This window comes from Epinephelus lanceolatus, chromosome 19, assembly GCF_041903045.1.
Source record: "Epinephelus lanceolatus isolate andai-2023 chromosome 19, ASM4190304v1, whole genome shotgun sequence".
NCBI classification, from domain to species: Eukaryota; Metazoa; Chordata; class Actinopteri; order Perciformes; family Serranidae; genus Epinephelus; species Epinephelus lanceolatus.
The window spans coordinates 40,788,152-40,812,186 of record NC_135752.1 but is presented as its reverse complement, the minus strand read 5'-3'; the positions used below and the strand labels follow the sequence as shown (position 1 = coordinate 40,812,186).

Sequence of the window (24,035 nt, the reverse complement as noted above, 5' to 3'; positions counted from 1 at the left end):
ACATGTATTTGATTGTGTACTGCTGCAGCACAGTTGTAGCTACAGATTTGATTCAAATTTTAAATGAGGCAAAAGAGTTTGACCTGGAAATCTTGTATTTACATGTTTTTGCTATCAGGCATTTATTCAGGAAGCTGTAGGCCGAGGTCCTTAATAAAGATGTGACACAGTTAATGAGGTTAAATCCATCTGAATTTAATAACAGTCTCGTTATGTGTGACCTTTATATGTTCAGTTTGTGTCTCAGCTATTTCTGCTGTTCAGATGCTTTATGCTCAGATTATATTCAGTTGAGGGAGCGACAGCACCACCTGCTGTCAAAACTCAGTACTGGTGTGACGTAGTACATAGTGGAGGATTGTGGGTAATTTTCAGAGCTACTGAGGATTTTCCATGAGGTCACAGGCCTGTGGATGTCTGTGGACAAATATAAAGTACTTAAGGTAAAATAAAATTAAATAAAACAATGAAAGAGTTATTTAATGCAAAATAAAATTTATGAAAATAATTTATCACCCAGTTTTGATGTATTTAAAAACAAATTAAACAAAACAAAGGAGTCATTTTGACGTAAAATTAAAAAAAAGAATTATAAGCTGCTTTTGATGTAAAATAAAATGAAGTTTAAAAAAGACAGTCGTCACACTGGAACATTTTAACAGAGATTTTCAACTGTCTCCTACTTTTCTCTTTTCCTACAGAAGAAGAATGTGCCGCATGCACTGCTTCATGCAGACACACACACAAACTCCACCCTCCACAAACTTCAGGACAAAAGCCACAGGTTTGTTTTTTCATGCTAAAATGTTGCTGCATGTTTGTGTCAGTAAAAAACACATTTTCCATCTTCACCACCAAAATTAAAAAGATAACCCTATAATGATGGGTTGTGCCCCAGCAGCCTGCATGAAGACTGCCTGTGACTGATGGCATGTGTGTGTGTCAGAGCAGCTGTAATGTTCTGGTGTCATGTGACTGCAGTTGGTTCAGATCCAGGTCGGAACACCTTCTCACCACAAACCAACCGCACCAGAGTTCGTTTGTAGTCGGACAAACCGGTCCGGTTGTTTTGGTGCGCACCTGAGTGTGATTGCTGTGTTCACACCTGCCCAAACTAACCGCACTGAGGGGGCAAGCGAACATGAGTTTGATTGAAGCGAACCAAACAGGGCAGGTGTGAAAGCTGCCTCAGACACAAAAACACAGGAGAACAGGATCCAAGTTGAAAAATACCACACTTTCTTTTTATTATGATTACTGTCTTCCACTTCCTGTCTGTGACCTTTTTCAGTGTTTATGGAACATGAAGAGAGTGATGAAACCTAGAGAAGCTCAACATAGTTGGCGGGGAACATGCCATAGTGTCCGTCAGGTCCGTATCCTCTCCACCAGCCTTCATCCACCATCTCGATCCCCGTTATGATGTCATCAGGGTCAAAGGTGATCTCAGTGTCGTCCGCTGTGGAGCAGAGTGCCGGTAAGATGAGCAGCATCAACATATGTCAGTTTGAACATAGTGTGTGTGTGTGTGTGTGTGTGTGTACATACCGGCCTGGTAGTCATACAGAGCTCTGGCTCTGATGTCCTGTCCACTCGTCCCCACATCCTGGTCTCCATCCTGACATTTAAAACACATAAAAAAATCTGAGTCGACAAAAGAAACAGGTAACAGTTCTCCACAGACGTTAGCTAGTGCTAGCTAACAAGTTGTGTTGTCTTGTTTTAGACGAAGGAGGAAGATGATGTGAGTGGTGCATTCAGAAACACTCATTGTGAGTGTGGGAGCGCACTCTGACACAAACTGGAGCGTTGATTAAATTGGGAGCGCTGTCTGAATGTAGCGTTGGGTTATCCAGAGCAGCGCACTCTCAGAGTGGCAGAGCGCACTCTGGACACTGTGTCTGTGGAGACGGAGCAGCAGAGCGCCGAGCGGAGTGAATGTGTGATTAACTTAACCGTTGGTTCATTCATGTAGAAATATAATGCTCCCTTCTCCCTGTGTCAGTGTGGGTTTCCTCCAGGTGCTCTGACATGTTCTCCCTGTGTCAGCGTGGGTTTCCTCCAGGTGCTCTGACATGTTCTCCCTGTGTCAGTGTGGGTTTCCTCCAGGTGCTCTGACATGTTCTCCCTGTGTCAGCGTGGGTTTCCTCCAGGTGCTCTGACATGTTCTCCCCGTGTCAGCGTGGGTTTCCTCCAGGTGCTCTGACATGTTCTGCCTGTGTCAGCGTGGGTTTCCTCCAGGTGCTCTGACATGTTCTGCCTGTGTCAGCGTGGGTTTCCTCCAGGTGCTCTGACATGTTCTCCCCGTGTCAGCGTGGGTTTCCTCCAGGTGCTCTGACATGTTCTGCCTGTGTCAGCGTGGGTTTCCTCCAGGTGCTCTGACATGTTCTCCCTGTGTCAGTGTGGGTTTCCTCCAGGTGCTCTGACATGTTCTCCCTGTGTCAGCGTGGGTTTCCTCCACGTGCTCTGACATGTTCTCCCTGTGTCAGCGTGGGTTTCCTCCAGGTGCTCCGACATGTTCTCCCTGTGTCAGTGTGGGTTTCCTCCAGGTGCTCTGACATGTTCTCCCCGTGTCAGTGTGGGTTTCCTCCAGGTGCTCCGACATGTTCTCCCTGTGTCAGCGTGGGTTTCCTCCAGGTGCTCTGACATGTTCTCTCTGTGTCAGCGTGGGTTTCCTCCAGGTGCTCTGACATGTTCTCCCTGTGTCAGCGTGGGTTTCCTCCAGGTGCTCTGACATGTTCTCCCCGTGTCAGCGTGGGTTTCCTCCAGGTGCTCTGACATGTTCTGCCTGTGTCAGCGTGGGTTTCCTCCAGGTGCTCCGACATGTTCTCCCTGTATCAGCGTGGGTTTCCTCCACGTGCTCTGACATGTTCTCCCTGTGTCAGCGTGGGTTTCCTCCAGGTGCTCCGACATGTTCTCCCTGTGTCAGTGTGGGTTTCCTCCAGGTGCTCCGACATGTTCTCTCGGTGTCAGTGTGGGTTTCCTCCAGGTGCTCTGACATGTTCTCCCCGTGTTAGTGTGGGTTTCCTCCAGGTGCTCTGACATGTTCTCCCTGTGTCAGCGTGGGTTTCCTCCAGGTGCTCTGACATGTTCTCCCTGCGTCAGCGTGGGTTTCCTCCAGGTGCTCTGACATGTTCTCTCTGTGTCAGTGTGGGTTTCCTCCAGGTGCTCTGACATGTTCTCCCTGTGTCAGTGTGGGTTTCCTCCAGGTGCTCTGACATGTTCTGCCTGTGTCAGCGTGGGTTTCCTCCAGGTGCTCCGACATGTTCTCCCTGTGTCAGCGTGGGTTTCCTCCAGGTGCTCTGACATGTTCTCCCTGTGTCAGCGTGGGTTTCCTCCAGGTGCTCCGACATGTTCTCCCTGTGTCAGCGTGGGTTTCCTCCAGGTGCTCCGACATGTTCTCCCTGTGTCAGCGTGGGTTTCCTCCAGGTGCTCCGACATGTTCTCCCTGTGTCAGCGTGGGTTTCCTCCAGGTGCTCCAACATGTTCTCTCGGTGTCAGTGTGGGTTTCCTCCAGGTGCTCTGACATGTTCTCTCTGTGTCAGTGTGGGTTTCCTCCAGGTGCTCTGACATGTTCTCCCCGTGTTAGTGTGGGTTTCCTCCAGGTGCTCTGACATGTTCTCTCTGTGTCAGTGTGGGTTTCCTCCAGGTGCTCCCACATGTTCTCCCTGTGTCAGTGTGGGTTTCCTCCAGGTGCTCCCACATGTTCTCCCTGTGTCAGCGTGGGTTTCCTCCAGGTGCTCTGACATGTTCTCCCTGTGTCAGCGTGGGTTTCCTCCAGGTGCTCTGACATGTTCTCCCTGTGTCAGCGTGGGTTTCCTCCAGGTGCTCCAGCTTTCTCCCACAGTCCAAAGACATGCAGGTTAATTGGTGACTCTAAATTGTCCGTAGGTGTGAATGTGAGTGTGAATGGTTGTCTGTCTCTATGTGTCAGTCCTGTGATAGTCTGGTGACCTGTCCAGGGTGAACCCTGCCTCTCACCCAGTGTCACCTGGGATAAGCTCCAATAGGATAAGCGGATACAGCAAATGAATGAATAAAAAGAAAAAACACTACACTGTGTTTATTAAATGTTGTCCAGAAAGAAATATTTTTAACACTGCACATGTGTATATATAACTTTAATGCTGAACTTGTTCAAAGTTCATAGATACCAAATATTTAATTGTGTTCCTTTTAGTTTTTCAGATACAAACATTTTCTTATCAAACTATTTATGATTTTTTAATGTGATTAAAACACAATAGTGTCATCAGGTGCCCAACGATAAAAAAAATAGTTCATTCATTTTCTGTAACCATTTATCCTGTTGGGGGTCGCAGGGGGGTGGAGCCTATCTCAGCTGACATTGGGTGAGAGGCGGGGTTCACCCTGGACAGGTCACCAGACTATCACAGATAAATAAAAACTCACTTCTCAGCACAATGGTTTGACTGATATTGAGACTTTGTTCTCAGAGAACAGCTCTGCTAAAAGAAATTCAAAATTCCAGTCGCAGGCACAAATAAATAGTTCAGCATTTTGAAAATTACGCTTCGTCATATTCTTTCTGAGAGTGAGATGTTCAGACGGATACCAGCCTCGTATCTGTGCTCAGGACAGAGAGGAAAGAAAAAGTTGTGACATTGTCAAATATTCAAAACTTTGAGACGTTCAGAGGAGAGATGTGCCAAAACTCATAAACATCTGAAACATGACGAGGAGGCATGACCTGAAGATTTGATTTGAAGATTTCATTTAAAAAAAAATCTTTTAAATTACGTTGTACTTTATAAACTTTGATGTCTTTAATGTAAAGTCTTGACACAGCTGTCAGATAAATGCAGTGGAGTAAAAAGGTCAGTGTTTCCCTCTGAATGTGGTGGAGGTCTAATACATTGTATAAACTCCAGTAACGTACTTGCAGTAAATGTACTTTGTAGAATCAAGGACAGAGAGGACTCACTGTGGGGACGTGCTGGTAGACATTTTCATACAGGTCGTCCTCTGTCTCTGCTGACGGACGTGGTGCCTCGTACAGATCCTCTGCAGGTTGGAGACATTTATGGATCAATGCATGATAAGTTTTTAAATTCTGCCATTGTGATGTTCTTTGTATTGCAGCACAGTGAAGCTGGAAGTGCTCAGACTATTTAGTGTTTCAACATATTCTCACTTGGCCTGTCGATGTGTTCAGGGCAGGACTGTCATCAATCCTGTGCAGTTTTGGGGCAGATTGAACCATGTATACTGGAGTTACTAACTACATCCTGTTTTGTGGCGAAACAGTTTGACGCATCGCCACAGTCACACGGTTCAATGAAAACTCAAGCTTTTAATTAATAACTTTTCATCGTTAAAGTGTTGCACTGGGACAGACCAACTTTGAAGTCGATTGGATCAAATCTCTAAAAGGAGTTCCTCAAAGTACGACTTCTGAAAATGGCCAAAAATGCAATGAGCAATGGCTCAGTTCTTTAGATTGTAGCAGGCTGCCTGTAGGCTGCTGGACTTTGATTTGTTTTGTGTGTAAAATCTTAGTTGGACAGATAAATGTAGTGCAGTAAAAAGTGTAGCACTAAAGTAGGTGTACTCAGTTAAGTGCCACCACTGCTCCAGGAGGTGTTTGTAAAAACTTGTTTTGATCTGTGAGTCTGAGACACTCATCTGTTAATAAACAGATGACTATGATATTTCTAAATAAATTGCCTATTTTCAACGTTTGCTCGCTTATCTCTGCCAGAAGTCAGATCCAGCCAAACATCAGGTGTATGCAGGGCCGTTTCTAAGATTAGCCCAGACCTCTGCTGGGGGTCTGGAGGATCCTTCTGTGACACTTTTTCTGTAAACAACTTCTGTTTGGATGTTTTTTTTATACACTCTGTCCAAAAACAGAAATCCAGTATGAATCAGTTTCATGGTGAATTACAAAATGGTCACTAATGCTCCATTTCCACCGAGCAGTACGGTTCAGTTCAGTTCAGTCACATTTTTTTCCACTTTTAAGGTGGAACGTTAACTTGTAATGTTACTCAATGCATGAGTTGATGACGTGAATCCATCAGCACACCTTAAATTTCACTGTGACAACTTTGACCATCACTTTAGTTTTTATATGACACACACTTTTAGTAATGACTTTAAAAATATAGATTAATTTGGAGCGGATTATGTGAAGGTCATATATTCTAATCCTCACTTCCTGTGGGCTACAGCAACACTAAACCCCTGAGCTTGCCTGAGAAGGACTAAATGCACAAAGCTGCTATTTTTAAATATCCCATGGAGAGAGACTCTCACTGCAGCCTGTTCTATTTTGTTGTGAAAATGTGGGCGTGCAGCCTCGTTCTGTGGACGATAAACCAGGTGCAGACTTCCATCTGTGTCACCGCTGATGAGGAAATACAGCGAGTGCTGGACGGAGCAGTGAGTGACAACAACCCCGCCCACATTTAAGAGGACTGTCTGAACACACCGAGGGTCTAGGTACCATGTCTGAAGGCTTACTGCTGGTTCCAAAGGGACTGGACTGAAAGGGTTTGGTGGAGACGGGGCTTAAGCCACCCAGCACCCTGCTGCAAGCCAGATTTGTAGGTTGAGTATCACAGCTACAAAAGTTGTCACAGAGAACATCACCATACCTGGAGTAGGTTCATCTGCATCTTCATCAAACTCATCTGACCACTCCTCCTCTTCTGTGTAAACAGCATCTGTGTGGATCAACGACAGAGAGAGACATGTCTGGATACTTAGTCACAGAAACCTTGTATCTCCAGATTTTGTCTTTCTGTCTCATTTTTTCATGAATCAATGCTGTTGGTTACCCTTCACATCTGTATGTAGGTTCAACAAATATTTATCAATGAAACAACATCGTCCTCATTCTGACCTCGTCACATATTCACGTTTTGTTCATGGACTTTCCACGTCAACGTACAACGTGCAAGGTACCCTGGGTGTGTTGGTTGTTGACGTTCTGGGACGCTGTGTGAAGTTCTCTTCTTTCAAGATAGACTTTGTTTTCAAAAGAAATTTAACTTTTACCTACAGTCTCTTTCAAAATAAAAGCACTACGTCAGTACAACACCGTAAATTTATTTTTTTTCTTCAACAGCATACGCATGTGGTTGGGTTTAGGAAAAAAGAACAGGGTTTGGCTTTAGACTCTTACAGGATAGGAACGCCGCTCTCTCAGGTGACGGTTTGTTGGACCCATCCACAACCCCTCCCGCCCACCCCACTTGCACTTTTGCTGCCTTAACTTTCGTCCTGGATTTCGATGACTTCGGAGTGAATGGGCTCATCGGAACTTCATGGTGTTTCCCACTGGCATTTGAGCCACCAATCTCAAGTGTCTTTATCGACCCTTAGCCTTGTTTCCAGGCAGCATATGAGCCACCAAGTCTGGGTGTTTTTCACCAAAACCTCGCTCTGTTTCCCAGCAGTATTCTGAGCCATTAATCCTGGGTGTTTTCACCAACTGTTGGCAGTGTTCCCCAGCTGTATTTCAGCCACCGATCTCTGGTGCTTTTACCGACCCTTCGCAGGGTTTCCCAGCGATGTTTGTGCCACCAGACCTGATCTTTTCCTAACCTTCCTGGGGCATTTGTTTTGGGGATAATGGGCTGTCGCAGAAATGGGCTTTCGGTTCAATGGGACATTTTTTGGACCAATGGGACTGGGTTTTTGGGACATCTGAACAATGGGCAGTCCCTGAGTAAGGCAGGCTGTGCCTTAGACATCATAGGAATGGCAAATTTGCTCCCGTGGTGAAAGGTCTCCTAGCACCAGGGACAAAAGCAGAGGGATCGCTGGGTGTGCTAGCTAGCTAGGCAACAATTTATTGTCGTTTGCAGTCTGATAATCAGAAAGAGATTTATTTCGGTCTAAAGTATTCATGATCCAGTCATCAGAAAAAAATGTTGGGATTGTACGTTTCTGCAAACCGCGAATGCGTTACATCTGTACGTTATTATGTGGCAGATAGGTTGAAACTTTCACTTCAACATCACTGTGGTTAACGTGGTTAAATTTGGGCACAAAATCATGTTACAGTTAGGAAAAGATTGTGTTTTGGTTAAAAGGGCTCAATTCTGGGGTCACAATCCTGGTTGGAAAGGCAGCGACAGGTCGCGAATCAACAACCAGTTTTGTCGTTTGTTGGTGTTGAACAGTGGTCTGCAGTTTAGCAGGCGTCTCAGCTAGGTGTCATACCATCCACCACCCCCCCACCTTATGATGACAAAGTCGGCTCACTTAAGAATTGATGATATAACACAAATGAAAATGTAAGTGATCTGCAGAAACTTGCGATGCCAACATTTTGTTCTGGCCTTGTGACTCCATTTCAGCTTGAAGAATCCTTTAATAAAAACTTTCCTTTGATGTCGGTGAGATGAAGAGGTACCTGACCACCCAAGAGGAGAGGTAGCTCATGATCAATATGTGTCGTGTGTCTAACCTGCAGCCTGAACAGGTGAGTCTGTTGTCTTCGGCGGTGTAGGTGACACAGCTGGAGCAGGTGAATGAGACAGCACAGGTGAGACAGGTGAGACAGGAGACAGGGGGTGCATGGAGTAGGGCGGGAACACAGGTTGGTCAGCTGAATGAGACCGCTCAGGTGAGACGGTGGACAGGGGGGTCTCACCCGGAACAGGTGAGTGAGACCGTTCAGGTGAGACAGGAGACAGGGGGGTCACAGCTGGATACTGAGGCTGCAGCGGAGCTTCTCTCTCCAAGGATTTCTGGGATAAAAACGGACTCTGCAGCTTCCCTGCATGACAGAGTGAAAACATTATTAATCACGTCACGTGTCATCAGTGTTATTTACTCTGGATCTGTTGTTTACCAGGTCTGGATGCAGCAGGAGACAGTCGGTTGTTGGACTCAAAGCTCTGCTCCCTCTGTTTGAATATGTCTCTGGGATTAAATGACCTCTGAGAAATCAGCGATTTGGCCTCCTGTGAACGACAGCAAGAGCTTAAAGCGGTATTTCAGCTGTATACTAATGGGACACGCAGGAGACAGATTGTAAAAAGACAGGTTGGAATCGAAGCAGCAGAGACATGTCCCCCTTGTTTGAAGGTTCTCTGTGTAACTTCAAAGTCCAGTTCAGACCAAAGATTGGTGACGAGATGAAACTGTTTTAGAACGTCACAGAGAAAAGTGTCAGCGGTGTGAACTGGCCGGTCTGAGCTTGACTCAAGCCGGCTCTGGCTCTTCCTCTTCATCATCATCCACCTGAATATCACTACCTGACCTGCTGAACGTAGCTGTCTGAGTTATGAAATGACTCTGCGCCCCATTCCGTTGTCTTGTTGCGGCTGTGTCCCACCGCCACATTTTCGTCAGTGTTTCTCAGTCAAACATCTCCAAAGGCTTTGATGGAGGCGAAAAACACAGAAAACTGAATCTGTTCCAAAAATTTTCGTGAGGGACAAGTGTTTTAGACTCCGTGTGCAAACATGAGTGACTCAAAGTAAAGTCGTAATTATTTTTAGACGTGCAACAATTTCAGACGAACAAAATTGGACTCAGTATGGTAAGGCCTTTACCAGTGTAACGGCAGCAACAGAAAGTTTGCTGATCAAGCGGGGACTTGGGCAGTCAGGAGGACAGTCCAGGATCAGACCCCCGACGCTTGGTCTTGCTCTGGCTGAATGTGAGTTGCTACAGGGCGCTATAAGTGAAGGGCCGTCTCCGCCAGGCCACTGCTGCAAAATGTAGTGGTAACACAGCATGTGTGGACAGTTGTTTGTTGATATCAGCAGACTTCTTTGCTAACGTTAGCTAGTGTTGCACACTGTTAGCATTGCAGCAGAGCTGAGGAGAGGCAAGATACTTGGGAACGCACATGAAATCAAATCCTTTGGATTTTCTCAGAGAAATTAGGGAAAACAAGAAAGTTAGGTCTCTGTTTTTAGTTAGTTACGGTACGACCTGATCACCCGCTGCCAATAAAGGGCAATCATGTAAAAAGTTACATACACAAGGTTTAAGGTCATTTAGTCCCTGGTAAGGGTCAAGCTAAAAAAAAAATCAGGATTCTGCATTTCCCATAATGCACCACAGTAGCCTCTTTCATGAGACCCTCCCTGTCCAGTAAATGCTTATGTCTTTCACACTCCACATGTTCAGTTTGTAACAAAAAATAAATTCATAAATGGGTAGAAGCATGTGGACATAAAACCTGAAGGAGACTATGACTCCCAGGGTGCATTTCTTTAAGAAACATCCAATCACAGCTTCATAGTCCTTTATGTGCACTGCTAACAGTGCCAAAAATGACACGGTTAAGAAAACTGATTTCACCATCTCTAGTTTAAAGTCAATCCACTTTCTGATTCTGGTCGGTTTTAGGTACTTCCACAGCAACAGCTGCTGAGGCTCATGGGTAATGTAGTGTTGAGAGCTGCCCACCAAACCTGACAGACCTGGTTTCTCAAGAGCAAAAATAAAATAACAGAAAATCTCTCTTAAAATGAGTATTTCACATTTCTGACACCAGTTTCTTCTCCACATGTTAATACACTCATATGAGGAGAATCATATACGAGTTCATACTCACGTTAGCTTTCTGCACCGAGGCAGCAGAGTTAATTCCCGACTTCTTGTATCCATTTTCTGGCTGGTTCTAAAACAGACACATGATTGACTGTTTAGTGAGAAAAATAATGTTGTTGAGTGAGAGTGACTGACAAGCCTATAGACCCTGTTACTGTTAGTCGTACTACTAGTGGGCGGGGCTTAGCTGGAGGCAAAACAGTTCTCCACAGACATTAGCTAGCGCTAGCTAACAAGTTGTGTTGTTTTGTTTTAGACGATGGAGGAAGATGATGTGAGTGGTGCGTTCAGAAACACTCATTGTGAGTGTGGGAGCGCACTCTGACACAAACTGGAGCGTTGATAAATTTGGAGCGCTGTCTGAATGTAGCGTTGGGTTATCCAGAGCAGCGCACTCTCAGAGTGGCAGAGCGCACTCTGGACACTCTGTCTGTGGAGACGGAGCAGCAGAGCGCCGAGCGGAGTGAATGTGTGATTAACTTAACCGTTGGTTCATTCATGTAGAAATATAACGCTGCGTTTCTTCCACCAACAGGGCTCTCATTTTAGTGTAGAGCGTCAGACTGAATTTACCAACGCACCATGTCAGGTCACTCACTCTCCGGGACCGCCAGTGTTACTTGAATAAGTAAACACTGACCAACGGGACCAGACTGGCCGACCCGTATGCTCTCACTCAGTGGATGGATGATGTCACAGGAAGCCAATCTTACAAAGGAGGACCACACTTGTTTGTTTTGCTATGGAAGCTAACGTTAGCTAATGTGCTAAAAAGTTAGCGTTGCAGAGAAATCCAATCTTCCTCTTAATCCCTCCCCAGTTTCTGATGAGGTGGACATGATAACCCTTAATACACATAACCTTATTCATCCCTACAACAGGAAATACTTTTTCCCTAACCTGATATGAAGTGTGCGCTGCACATGTGAGCATTTTTGATAATGGCCTCCGTCCAGTCCTTTGGTCTTATCACATTTAACCATAGTTGTCTTTGTTTTTGTTGACGGGCAGTGGCGGCTGGTTTTGAGCCATGACTCCTTCTATTCTGGCTCCCAATAACACAACAAGACAAACACATTTTAACACTCCTATGGAGCCTACAGCCCTGTGGGGGAGAGGCAGCTGCACCTCCAGCTGATAACACGATGTCATCGTGACGCCGGCCCCAAAAGGGTCTTTACAGATTTTTCCAGTATCATCTCACCTGTCGCTGCTGCTCCCTCTGTCTTTCTTCTTCTTCTTCTCTCTGCCTCTGAAACAACCTGAAAATTCACAAGCATAGAAAGCAGCTGTCAGTGGCTCTGGTTCTTTGTTTAGCTGTTCCTATTGTTGTTGTTGTTATTGTCGTTGTTGTTTGACTCACTTCTCCTGCTCAATCTGCTGAGCTCTCTCCTTTGCTCTCCTCTCCCTCTCCTTTGCCTGCCTCTCGTCCATCTCCCTCCTCTCCCTCTCCACTGTCTGTCTCTCCAGCTCTGCTCGTTGGATCTCCTCCCGTCGACGCTCCTCTTCATCCCTCTGAAGGACAGAGTTTGTTTGTTTTACATTAGATAATACTCAGGTTGTTTACTCGGATACTCACAACAATATGACGATATGAAGAGAAACCTGAGTTTGGACCCAGAAGTCGTCCTTTTTGGTTTGTTGGATTTCCTCCACAGCGTTTGTCTTCCGATACACCGAACCCTGTCGGAGCAGAGGAGAGCGCTGACTTGTTTTATTCTGCTACACCAACACATCCTCACTGCGACCTCGTCACATGTCCATGTTTGGTCGTGGACATGGGTGTGTTGGTTGTTGACGTTCTGGAACGCCGTGTCAACTTAAGTCTGTCACATACATTGTCTTGTCGTTGTTGGTACAACACCGCACATTGAGGGTTTTTTTCCTTCAACAACAAAAGCACGTGGTTACGTTTAGGCAACAAAAACGTGTTTTGGTTTAGGCAACAAAACATGTGGTTAGGTTTAGGCAAAAAAAACATGTGGTTACATTTAGGGAATAAAAATACGTGGTTAGCTTTAGGCAACAAAAGCAAGTGGTTACGTTTAGGCAACGAAAACATGTGGTTACGTTTAGGGAACAAAAACACGTGGTTAGGTTTAGGCAACAAAAACATGTGGTTAGGTTTAGGCAAAAAAAACATGTGGTTACATTTAGGGAATAAAAATACGTGGTTAGCTTTAGGCAACAAAAGCAAGTGGTTAGGTTTAGGCAACAAAAACACGTGGTTACATGTAGGCAACAACAACATGTGGTTAAGTTTTATCTGAGATAGCAGTGTTCACGTCCTGTAGGATTCTTAACCCAAATCCTGTTCTTTTTTCCGAAACCCAACCAGGTGCTTTTGCTGCCTAAACCTAACCATGACCGTATACCTGATAGAAGTTTGTCATGTTTCGGTTTGGTTCGAGTGCAGTTATCGTAGAAACCTTTATCATCCTAAGAACCGTGACTCAGGTGAAAATATAAATGTGTGTCCTCTCACCACGGGTCCTCTGGGAGCGTCTTTGTACTCTGTTTGTTTGTGGAAATTAAAGTTGGCTCCAGAGGCCTTGGCCACCTTCTCCAGGATGCTCTGCGGTTCCACGTCTTCTTCTCCGCGGGCGTTTATGGTCACATGGGCTCCCTGTGGTTACACACATGTTACAGCCAATCATTGAGTCTGCATTCACCTCCTGACAGCTGAGCTCCCATTTGGGACACATCCTTAATTTCTCCCAGCACAGTGGGGTCAGCAGGACTCATTAAGTCCCAACGTCCTCAAACAAGACAATAAAAAAAGTCCTGATGTCCTTAAATGAGTACTTCCTCATTAACAGTGTCTTATTTTCTTACTGTTACTAAAACTGGTCACGTGTCTTCATATCAAACTACAAACTTTATTAAACATAACGAAACAAGTCTCAACCACAACATGTGATCAGGTTTTGGACCTCCTCCACTTCAGTATTGGGGTCAGCTGCACACTGACTTGACAGAGATGGCTGCCATGTTGTTTTTCCATGGCTTAGGGTGTTGTGCTCTTACTGCCACTAGATGGCATAAAAACGTGTCCATGAACACTGAGTTAAACAGAATGTGATGTCCTCACATGAGGACGCTGGATCGCAGATGGATCAGATCAGACTCACCTTCAGGAAGTTGGCCATTGAGCCGACATGGTTTGCACATATTCCTTTCCGAGAGTCCTTCACACCTTCACCTGTCTGCACACATGTGGGCACATATAAACTCCAGGAAGTGAGCCGATCATATCTGTATGTTGATTTTTAGATTTGTGTGTGTGTGTGTCTGTGTGTGTTTGTGCGTCTCACCCAGTTTATGAGGACATATTTGGGCAGTCCAGAGTTTGGGTCCTGGACGCGACAGAAAGCGTACATCACCTTCCCGCTGTTCAGCTCCTCCACCATTTCCTCCAACCCACCATCTGCACACACCGCGAGGCGCGTTGGAGAATACCCACAAGCAACACTCAGAAACAACATTTCTGTTACATGTAATTCTCATGACACTGACATTCATACAGCCCTGGACTTAAAGTGCAGATATTTTAATGTGGGGTTGTACAAGGTACTTGTCCAAGCCAAACCCTGTTCTTTTTTCCTAAACGTAACCACGTGTGTGTTGTTGAAGGTAAAAACAAAACAAAACTTCAAAATCACGATGTTGTACTGACGTAGTGCTTTTATTTTGAAAGAGACTATGCAAACTGTACATTTCCTGTGAAAACAGAAGTGTGTTTCGAAAACAGACGGGGTCGGAGTGAGAATGTGTTGCCTCGTCACATGTCCACGTTTGGTCATGGACTTTCCACGTCCACATATGACGTCCAAGGTACCCTGGGTGTGTTGGTTGTTGACGTTCTGGGACGCCGTGTCAACTTCAGCCTGTTACATGCATTGTCTGTTTTCAAAATACACTTCTGTTTTCACAGGAAATGTACAGTTTGCATACAGTCTCTTTCAAAATAAAAGCACTACGTCAATGTTTTTTTCCTTCAACAACACACATGTGGTTACATTTAGCCGACACACACAAGAGGTTGGGTTTGGGTCAGATAAATGTAGTGGAGTACAGGCAGACTCAGATCTGCACCACAGTGAAAGTGTTTAGTTACATTCCTTCACTGGGTGCAGTTTAACTTATCTTTGAGTTTGTGACTCGACTTGTGACTTGTTTGATTTTCACCACAATGACTTGGGACTTGTTTAAGACTTGGACATGTGACTGACTGTGTCCATCATGTCTTACCTCCCTTATCTGCCAGACGGATATCATTACTGTTCCCTTCATACGTGAACAGAGCCCTGAAACACACACACACACACACACACACACACAGTGTAAGGACACACTCCTCCGTCAGCAGCTGATCATCACACACTTCAAACAGGAAGTAAAGTTTGTCATGAACGATCAGAGACAGCTCACCAGTTCGTGTCTAAGTTGCCATCCACCACTTCCTTATAAGCGTCCATGAGCGCAGGACCGTTCTTACTCAGATTCACCGCCATCGCCCCACGCCTCCGTTCATCCACCGCTCCGACCGGCTCCAGTGACCAACAACAAACTCACAGCAGGGTCCAGCAGCCTGAGGGGACACGTCCAAGTGTCGCCGCCGACAGCGTCACACCAAACACACAGAGAGTGACGGGATGAATCTGTGAAGGAGAAGAAACACAACGACTGAGGTTGAGACTTCCTGCGGTCTGATGAGTCGGACCGGTCGGAGCAGGAAACACAAACCTGCACCGCCACATTCCTCCAGACGCTCCACACCTCCACCTGACTGAGTCACTCACTCAGTCACTCATCAGCAGTCTGAGTGAGAAAATACACCTGTGTGACACACACACACACATAAACACACACACACACACACACACACACACACACAGGTGGGCGGTTCAACAAACCCTGGACTTTCGCCCAGGAGCCGTTGGTGTTGTGTGTGTGATGAACTGAACTGTGAGGTTTTGTTTGACTGTCAAATTAAGACAATTTGTTTACTTTGAAAAAGTCTGTTTCATCTAACGAGCAGGAAGTGTGCATTTCCTGTGGATACGGAAGTTTATTTTGAAAAGACGCTGCATGTGACGAGCGTAAACATCAGACGCCATATTGTGATGTGAGAGTCTGACAAAGAGGCGATACGTGATGACCTGGGATGAGAACGTGTTGGTTCCCTGTGTGTGAGGCTCAGACAGCGTCACTGAGCTCTGCTCTGATTGGTCCAACCTGAGAGTGGGCTGAACCTGTTGGTGATTTGACGACAGCTGACGACGATGGAAACGCTGCACAGTTATAAGACGCGAGGAGCTTTGAGAACAGCGTGCAGACGTCCTGTCAGACTCTGGGCACTCTGAGCCGGCTTCTGTCTGACGCCACACCTCCTGACTCTGTCACTTGTTTTTAAGGACCTGAGGACGAACGTCAGATGTCACGCTGCTCCCTCCGAGTTATAATCTGATTCAGCTGTCGGACTGAATCACATCCTGAAAATGGGAAGAGTCTGAAATCAGATGAGATCATGTAATCCAGTCTGGATTTTGATCTGGATCAAACCTTCAGTTTGTGTAAGTCCAAACTTTTTGGTCAGATTGAGATTCCTTTGATCCAAAACACTCAGGATGATCTGATCTCAGCAGATGCCTGGATTCAGGCAATGGATCAGCTGATCAGAAAAACCTGCATCATCGATCTGGATTAAATGTTCTGAACAACAGGACCCTCTGCTCCTCTGGACCCTCTGCAGACTCTGGACCCTCTGCAGACTCTGGACCCTCTGCTCCTCTGGACCCTCTGCAGACTCTGGACCCTCTGCTCCTCTGGACCCTCTGCAGACTCTGGACCCTCTGCTCCTCTGGACCCTCTGCAGACTCTGGACCCTCTGCAGACTCTGGACCCTCTGCTCCTCTGGACCCTCTGCTCCTCTGGACCCTCTGCAGACTCTGGACCCTCTGCTCCTCTGGACCCTCTGCTCCTCTGGACCCTCTGCTCCTCTGGACCCTCTGCAGACTCTGGACCCTCTGCTCCTCTGGACCCTCTGCAGACTCTGGACCCTCTGCTCCTCTGGACCCTCTGCAGACTCTGGACCCTCTGCAGACTCTGGACCCTCTGCTCCTCTGGACCCTCTGCTCCTCTGGACCCTCTGCAGACTCTGGACCCTCTGCAGACTCTGGACCCTCTGCTCCTCTGGACCCTCTGCTCCTCTGGACCCTCTGCAGACTCTGGACCCTCTGCTCCTCTGGACCCTCTGCAGACTCTGGACCCTCTGCTCCTCTGGACCCTCTGCAGACTCTGGACCCTCTGCAGACTCTGGACCCTCTGCTCCTCTGGACCCTCTGCTCCTCTGGACCCTCTGCAGACTCTGGACCCTCTGCTCCTCTGGACCCTCTGCTCCTCTGGACCCTCTGCTCCTCTGGACCCTCTGCAGACTCTGGACCCTCTGCTCCTCTGGACCCTCTGCAGACTCTGGACCCTCTGCTCCTCTGGACCCTCTGCAGACTCTGGACCCTCTGCAGACTCTGGACCCTCTGCTCCTCTGGACCCTCTGCTCCTCTGGACCCTCTGCAGACTCTGGACCCTCTGCAGACTCTGGACCCTCTGCTCCTCTGGACCCTCTGCTCCTCTGGACCCTCTGCAGACTCTGGACCCTCTGCAGACTCTGGACCCTCTGCTCCTCTGGACCCTCTGCTCCTCTGGACCCTCTGCAGACTCTGGACCCTCTGCTCCTCTGGACCCTCTGCAGACTCTGGACCCTCTGCAGACTCTGGACCCTCTGCTCCTCTGGACCCTCTGCTCCTCTGGACCCTCTGCAGACTCTGGACCCTCTGCTCCTCTGGACCCTCTGCAGACTCTGGACCCTCTGCTCCTCTGGACCCTCTGCTCCTCTGGACCCTCTGCTCCTCTGGACCCTCTGCAGACTCTGGACCGTCTGCAGACTCTGAACCCTCTGCTCCTCTGGACCCTCTGCAGACAAAGCACATCTTTGACCACCAGGGGGAGGTAGAACATAACAAATCCTTCATACTTTAACCCTGAAGGCTCTGAGTGTGTCAACATTTAACTCAGTGTCAGTCAGTGTGTGACTTCCTGTCTGTGTCTCTCAGCTTTAAGCTCATTGGTTCCTACTAAAGATCTGTAGTTCATCATCATCATCATCATCATCATCGTCATCATCATGTTTGGAGACAAGGTGTGATTATTTGTTGTTGGTACTGAGCTTTATGCTAAGCTAGGCTAATCAGCTCCTGTTCTACAGCCTCATTTACACACACACACACACATACACACACACACACACACACACACACACACAGAGCTGGCAGACGATCCTGTTAATAAATGAATGGGTGACTGATGGGCTGAATCTCAACAGCAATTCACCCCCTGAGGCTAAGCTGCCTCCTCCCCCATCCAGCCTCTCTCCTTTAGCAAGGAGAAGCGTTGGTGCGATGAAAAGCGGTTAGGGTTAGGGTTAGGGTTAGGGTTAGGGCGCCCTCTGCTGAGAAGAGAGAGAGGAGAGGAGAGGCATTGTAGGTCTGTTTGTAAACGGGGCTTCTCTTACAGTCATGTATTTCCAAAAAAAACATCTCTTAATGCACGGTAGAGCGCCATTTTTTTTTTTGTTTTTTTTTTTAAATATTCGAACCTTAGTTTTCAACTTTGAATATGCTCATTTTTACAATAATTATAATTGTTTTCGAATAGCAAAGTTTGTTCAAAGACAATAAAAATGACAGTGAACACATTAAGGGAGGTCGTGCTTTGTGTAAGGTCCACGTGACACATAAATGTCTGATTAAAAAAATAATTCAGGGTTTTTCAGAATCTGAGGTTGTAGAATTTTTATTCCTGTAAATCTGCAGAAGGAGAAAAGTCAGACAAACTTTATGTTCCATATGATGAGCGGACATTTTGGAAGATGATAGCGCTGAGCTCCAGGTGCAGACAGAGCCCCACAGAGCAGCTGCTGATGACCTCACTCCTCAACCATTTCATTCAGCATACATACATGTCATCCTCCAGAACCGCCCACATCACATGACACAAACCTCAGAGACGCCGAGACCAGAAACAAGACGTGTTGTGTTTGAGGAGAGAGTCTGTAAATCAAGTCTGAGCTGCAGCAGCGAGAGTTTGGCTTTTACAGCATCTCATTTCCTCCCAGTTTCTGTAATGAGCTCTGGGCTGAGTAAACACACACACACACACACACACACACTCAGTCGTTCTCTTAATGCAGCCTGATGCTAAGTTTCATCACTGCAGACTTATTTCTGACGCACTGAGGACATGTTCATTCTTTAACAGTTCACAGTTTGTGTTGTGGTTTTCAGTATGTTTCCAGTGACAGGCCGAACCTGAAGTGAAACGTATCCTGACTTCAAAACTTTGATCTGTTTCATTTCTGTTTTTTTTTCATATGATTTAAACCCCTCCTAATGTGGTGTTGTTGTGATACTCGCACAAGTTTGAACACTAGAATATTTTTAGTGGACTCGCGTCATATGCGCGTCTTGGCTATCGCGGTGCTAATTGGTAGCTGAAGTTCCAATTGTTCATCTCTCGTAAAAAAGAGCCCGGTCTCACTCTGAAGTCGTCGAAATCTGGCGCTTGGGCAGTGACATGTGGCGCCAGAAACCAACGAAAAAAGGCATCCTTTAATGTCGGCATGCTACACGGCCGGTTGCTGTTGGTGTTCGGCGGCATCAGGCGAAGACACAGCAGGATAAGGATAAAAGTTCAGGTGGGGCGGCAGGGTCCAACAGACACTGACTTTTACCCAAGAGAGCGGTCCGGTAAGACTGTAAAGCCAAAACCTGTTCTGTTTTCCTAAACATTGAAGAAAAAAAAAAACATCGATACAGTCCAACCTGCCTCCTTACGAGTGCTCAGGACTGCTTCCTTCTTTACTGCCGCCAGCGCATTGGTCACGTGATCGCAGCCTTACGTGGGATATGTACGTATTTGATGTATTATTTTTCATAGAAAAACATCTGAAAAGTTCAAGAGAACAGCCTGAATGTGTGAATCTGTGACGCACTGTCGTGTCGTGACCTCCTGAATCTGAACACGACCTCTGATAACTGAAGTTTTTATTGAACGGTACGAAGCTTTGTTTGATTTCAACACGTTTCATTCACTTTGTTAACACATGCTCATCAGTGCCTTAAAGATCCAACCTGAAAACACAAACACACAAACAAACACATGCACAAACATAAAATGGACGCCCCCACTCACAACTTCACTCCTCTCTCCTGCAGAGAACGAGCTGGTGATAATCAGGATCCACCTCCGTCTGTTTCTTTTTATATTTTACTAAATTACAAATTATATCCATCCCCCATTCATTTACTTATCTATTTAATTTTCCTCTTTATTAAACTTCTGATGAGACCTTTGCACATTTGTCTCAGATCATGTCTTTAAGAAAATGTTTGGTTTCTTCAAAAAAAAAAAGAGAGAGAAAAGAAACCACAATAGTTTGTTAGAAGATGGCAATTTGTTTCCATTCATTTATTTATCAAATTTGGGGGAAAAATCCTGAACGGTGTTGAGAAATATGTGAAACAATCTTTTGAATTTGAAGGTAATGAAAAAGGCTTTGCAGTACAGAGGATGAAAGTAGCCAAAAATAAAAACGAAATTACTTAAAAAAATAAATGAAAAATGAATAATATTTTTTATAATAGTTATTTTAAATTCATAAATCTATATTAATAACAAAAAGGCTATCATGTATGGGGGGGTGTTTGCCAAACTAAAAACAAAACAAAAAAATTCACCAAATTTAAAAAATATTAATAAATATTGGCATTAATTAACTGTTATAATGTGACATTGATATTTGTTTTAATTTTCTTCTTTGTTAGTTTACTTTTACATTAATCCCCCAATTTGTTTATTTTCCTATTTAATTATGCTTTTTATTTATTTGTTTTTTAAAAAATTTGGAAAGACCCTTGAAAATTTGTTGCTGATCATATTTTTAAAGACTTCATGTTATTATGGGAAAATTTGGCGTTTGTTTTTTTTTCCCCAAAAAAACCCCAAGAAATAAGTAACTTTTTTTTTTTCCTAATAAAATTGATAAGTATGTTGATTTTTGGATGGAAGCTGACAAAAAAATCTATAAAAATGAATATTGAAATAATTAATATTAAAATAAATGTAGGCAATAATTGACTGATAAAAGGTGATCCTGATATTTCTTTTTTAATTTTTAAAATGTATTTACCCTTCATTTAATTACCGTTCATTTTCATTTTAACATTTTTCATCTGCCTTTATATATATTTTTTACCGTATGTTATTTATTGTCCACACGGTGCAGTCGTTCCATATGTTTCTGTTCCTGTGGTCAGACGAGTTGAGACAGTGATTTAATTTTGACGTACAGCGAGGTCACTTCCTGCTGACAGAGTCGTGACATGTGGCCGTCCCTCCGTTACTTTCTCTTTCTGTCTGGTTTCCAGATTCGTCCATTAAACACACAAACAACACACTTGACTTCCTTGGAAACAAAAGAGGGATTTCCTCCCCGTCGGCGTGGCTCTCAGACCTCGGCACACTCCCTGATGAACGTGTTGTGGAGGTCAGCGGCGGCAGGAGGCAGATCTGGGGGTTACGAGTGAGCAGAGGTATGCAGCGACTCCCCCGTCTCCCCCCCGACCCTGTACTGCTCTGAGGGTGAGGATCCTCACAGTGTGGCCCGGAGCCAAACACTGAAGCCTCTGTGATCCACAGCTGCTGCTGCTGTGTGTCCGTCTGTCTCAGCGTCCACCCACAGTTTGGGTTTTAGCGTGACGCTCGTCTCTCAGTCGGCCTGACGGACGGGGCTGAAGACACCGTCACGAACGTGACGGACATGACAGGCCGAACTCTTCGAGTGACAGAGGTCAGCTGTGAACAGGTCAGGTTTCAGGCCCCGACCACACATGAAGTGTTTCAGCAGCTGGAGGCGACTTTTTCTAAATGTTTTTAATCAGAATTAAACTTTTTGCTCCTCGTGTTTCTGCGCTCTAGGCGCCTGGTGTTTTTGTTGGAGCGCTCTGAACTCGAGTTGAAAAAACTTCAACTCAGAGCGGAAAAGTGCCCCTCTTTTTCCCATCATCCAATGAGATGATTTGAGAGGCGGGGCTTCTGTGGTGGTCACGGCAACAAGTTCACAGTTGGTAACCAATGGAGGAGAAACTGGTGGTAGTGGTTGCTGGATACCCAGAGCTATACGACTTTACAAAGCACAGTTAGCACCATGTCAATAGAAAACAGCAGATAAGTGCAGTACTGTAAACGTCCATGATGGAGGAGAAGCTCCTGGACCAACTGGTGGTACTCCCCATGATCCAGCCTCTTTTTTAGGGTCTCATGTACCCACACAGATCTCTGTTTATCTGCTGACAGCCTCTCACCCTCAACCAGAGCTACAGACAGCACCCTCTGCCTCAACATGGCAGCAGCTACACACTCATTACTGCAGGATACACACTAGTGGAATTTAATTTCTAGAAAAACAGGCAGTGTGGCTTGCCTCACCTTTTGTAACCTGCAAAACACTGTCTGTGTGATCGGGGCCTAAAGTGAAATTGATACCTCTGCATCAAATCTACGCCGTAGCCTGACGTGCAGCTCCCCAGAAATGTAACTCCACAGTGTCACAGTGACGCAGACCTCCTGTCTGTCTCCGTAAGCTGAAACCATTTCCCTCAGTGGAAACAAAGCTTTGATTTACTTTAATTTCACAGATAAGAAACAATAAATAGTGAAGACAATAAAGCCTCCACACACTGTGTGTGATTTATCCTGGCTGAAATATGAGCAGAGGAAATCTCTGCTAGCTGCTAGGCTCATTTATACAATGTAAAATGCCATAGGCTTGTGCTAACAACGTTAGCATGTTGTATTTGTTTGGAAATAAAGACGAGAATTTGACATGTTGATGTGAAATCTGTCAATTTTAAACACAAGAACAAAGAAAATATTTGTGAATAAAAAAATATTTTGCAGATAAACAAATGAGGAGAAAGTTTTGTCTCGATATTTTTTGTGTGAATGTGTATCCCTGTAAATAAAAACAACTTCCACATATATATAAAATGTGTAAACTCACAAAAACAACACATGTAAACAAAAACCTGGATTTAAAAATATCTGAAAGTTTGTGTTTATTTATTTATTTATATTATCTGTTTATGATTTATTGCAGTTTAGAGTCTTTCTTTATATTAGTGGAAGTTGTTCCATTGACTGCTGACCTGTTATAATATTGACACAAATGAGCCACCGTACTGATGAGCTGTGTCTGTTGGTGAGATGAATTAACACTGCACCTCCTCTCTGTGCTCCTCATCTCTAACCTCCTCCTCTCTGTTCCTCCTCCTCCTCTCTGCTCCTCCTCCTATCTGACCTCCTCCTCTCTGCTCCTCCTCTCTAACTTCCTCCTATCTGACCTCCTCCTCTTTGCTCCTCCTCCTCTCTTCTCCTCCTCTGTGTTCCTCATCTCTAACCTCCTCCTCTCTGAGCCTCATCCTCTCTGTTCCTCCTCCTCCTCTCTGCTCCTCCTCCTATCTGACCTCCTCCTATCTGCTCCTCCTCTCTAACTTCCTCCTATCTGACCTCCTCCTCTCTGCTCCTCCTCTCTAACTTCCTCCAATCTGACCTCCTCCTCTTTGCTCCTCCTCCTCTCTTCTCCTCCTGTGTTCCTCCTCTCTGAGCCTCATCCTCTCTGTTCCTCTTCCTCCTCCTCCTCTCTGCTCCCCCTCCTATCTGACCTCCTCCTCTCTGTCTCCTCCTCTCTGCTCCTCCTCTCTAACTTCCTCCTATCTGACCTCCTCCTCTTTGCTCCTCCTCCTCTCTTCTCCTCCTCTGTGTTCCTCATCTCTAACCTCCTCCTTTCTGAGCCTCATCCTCTCTGTTCCTCCTCCTCCTCTCTGCTCCTCCTCCTCTCTGAGCCTCCTCCTCTTCTCCTCCTCTCTGTGCTCCTCCTATCTGACCTTTTCCTCTCTTCTCCTCCTCTCTGTGCTCCTCCTATCTGACCTCCTCGTCTCTGTGCTCCTCCTATCTGACCTCCTCCTCTGCTCCTCCTCTCTGCTCCTCCTCCTCTCTTCTCCTTCTCTCTGCTGCTCCTCCTCCTTTCTGCTCCTCCTCTCTGCTCTTCCTCTCTTCTCCTCCTCTCTGTGCTCCTCCTATCTGACCTCCTCCTCTCTGCTCCTCCTCCACTCTTCTCCTCCTCTCTGCTCCTCCTCCTCTCTTCTCCTTCTCTCTGCTGCTCCTCCTCCTCTCTGCTCCTCCTCTCTTCTCCTCCTCTCTGCTCTTCCTCTCTTCTCCTCCTCTCTGTGCTCCTCCTATCTGACCTCCTCCTCTCTGCTCCTCCTCCTCTCTTCTCCTTCTCTCTGCTGCTCCTCCTCCTCTCTTCTCCTCCTATCTGACCTCCTCCTCTCTGCTCCTCCTCTCTGCTCCTCCTCCTCTCTTCTCCTTCTCTCTGC

General features: G+C 45.9%; 1 protein-coding gene across 2 annotated transcripts; it reads right to left on the bottom strand.

Annotated features, from left to right (window-relative positions):
* Window positions 1-1,216: 1,216 nt before the first annotated feature.
* Window positions 1,217-21,478, bottom strand: LOC117269368 (drebrin-like protein B). Of its 2 annotated transcripts, XM_033646329.2 has the most exons (16): window positions 20,855-21,478; window positions 14,974-15,203; window positions 14,794-14,849; window positions 13,857-13,969; window positions 13,674-13,748; window positions 13,028-13,168; window positions 12,148-12,225; window positions 11,906-12,057; window positions 11,747-11,804; window positions 10,547-10,612; window positions 8,828-8,939; window positions 8,441-8,752; window positions 6,621-6,689; window positions 4,946-5,025; window positions 1,549-1,618; window positions 1,217-1,459 (listed from the first exon to the last, which is right to left on the bottom strand). In XM_033646329.2, exons 2-16 carry the CDS (start codon window positions 15,054-15,056, stop codon window positions 1,323-1,325), a joined length of 1,602 nt encoding a protein of 533 aa, XP_033502220.1. In that variant the 5' UTR covers window positions 15,057-15,203; window positions 20,855-21,478; the 3' UTR covers window positions 1,217-1,322. The 2 variants fall into 2 exon arrangements, with proteins under 2 accessions (XP_033502220.1, XP_078018002.1); XM_078161876.1 differs by lacking the exon at window positions 20,855-21,478 and having other exon boundaries at window positions 14,974-16,258.
* Window positions 21,479-24,035: the final 2,557 nt, after the last annotated feature.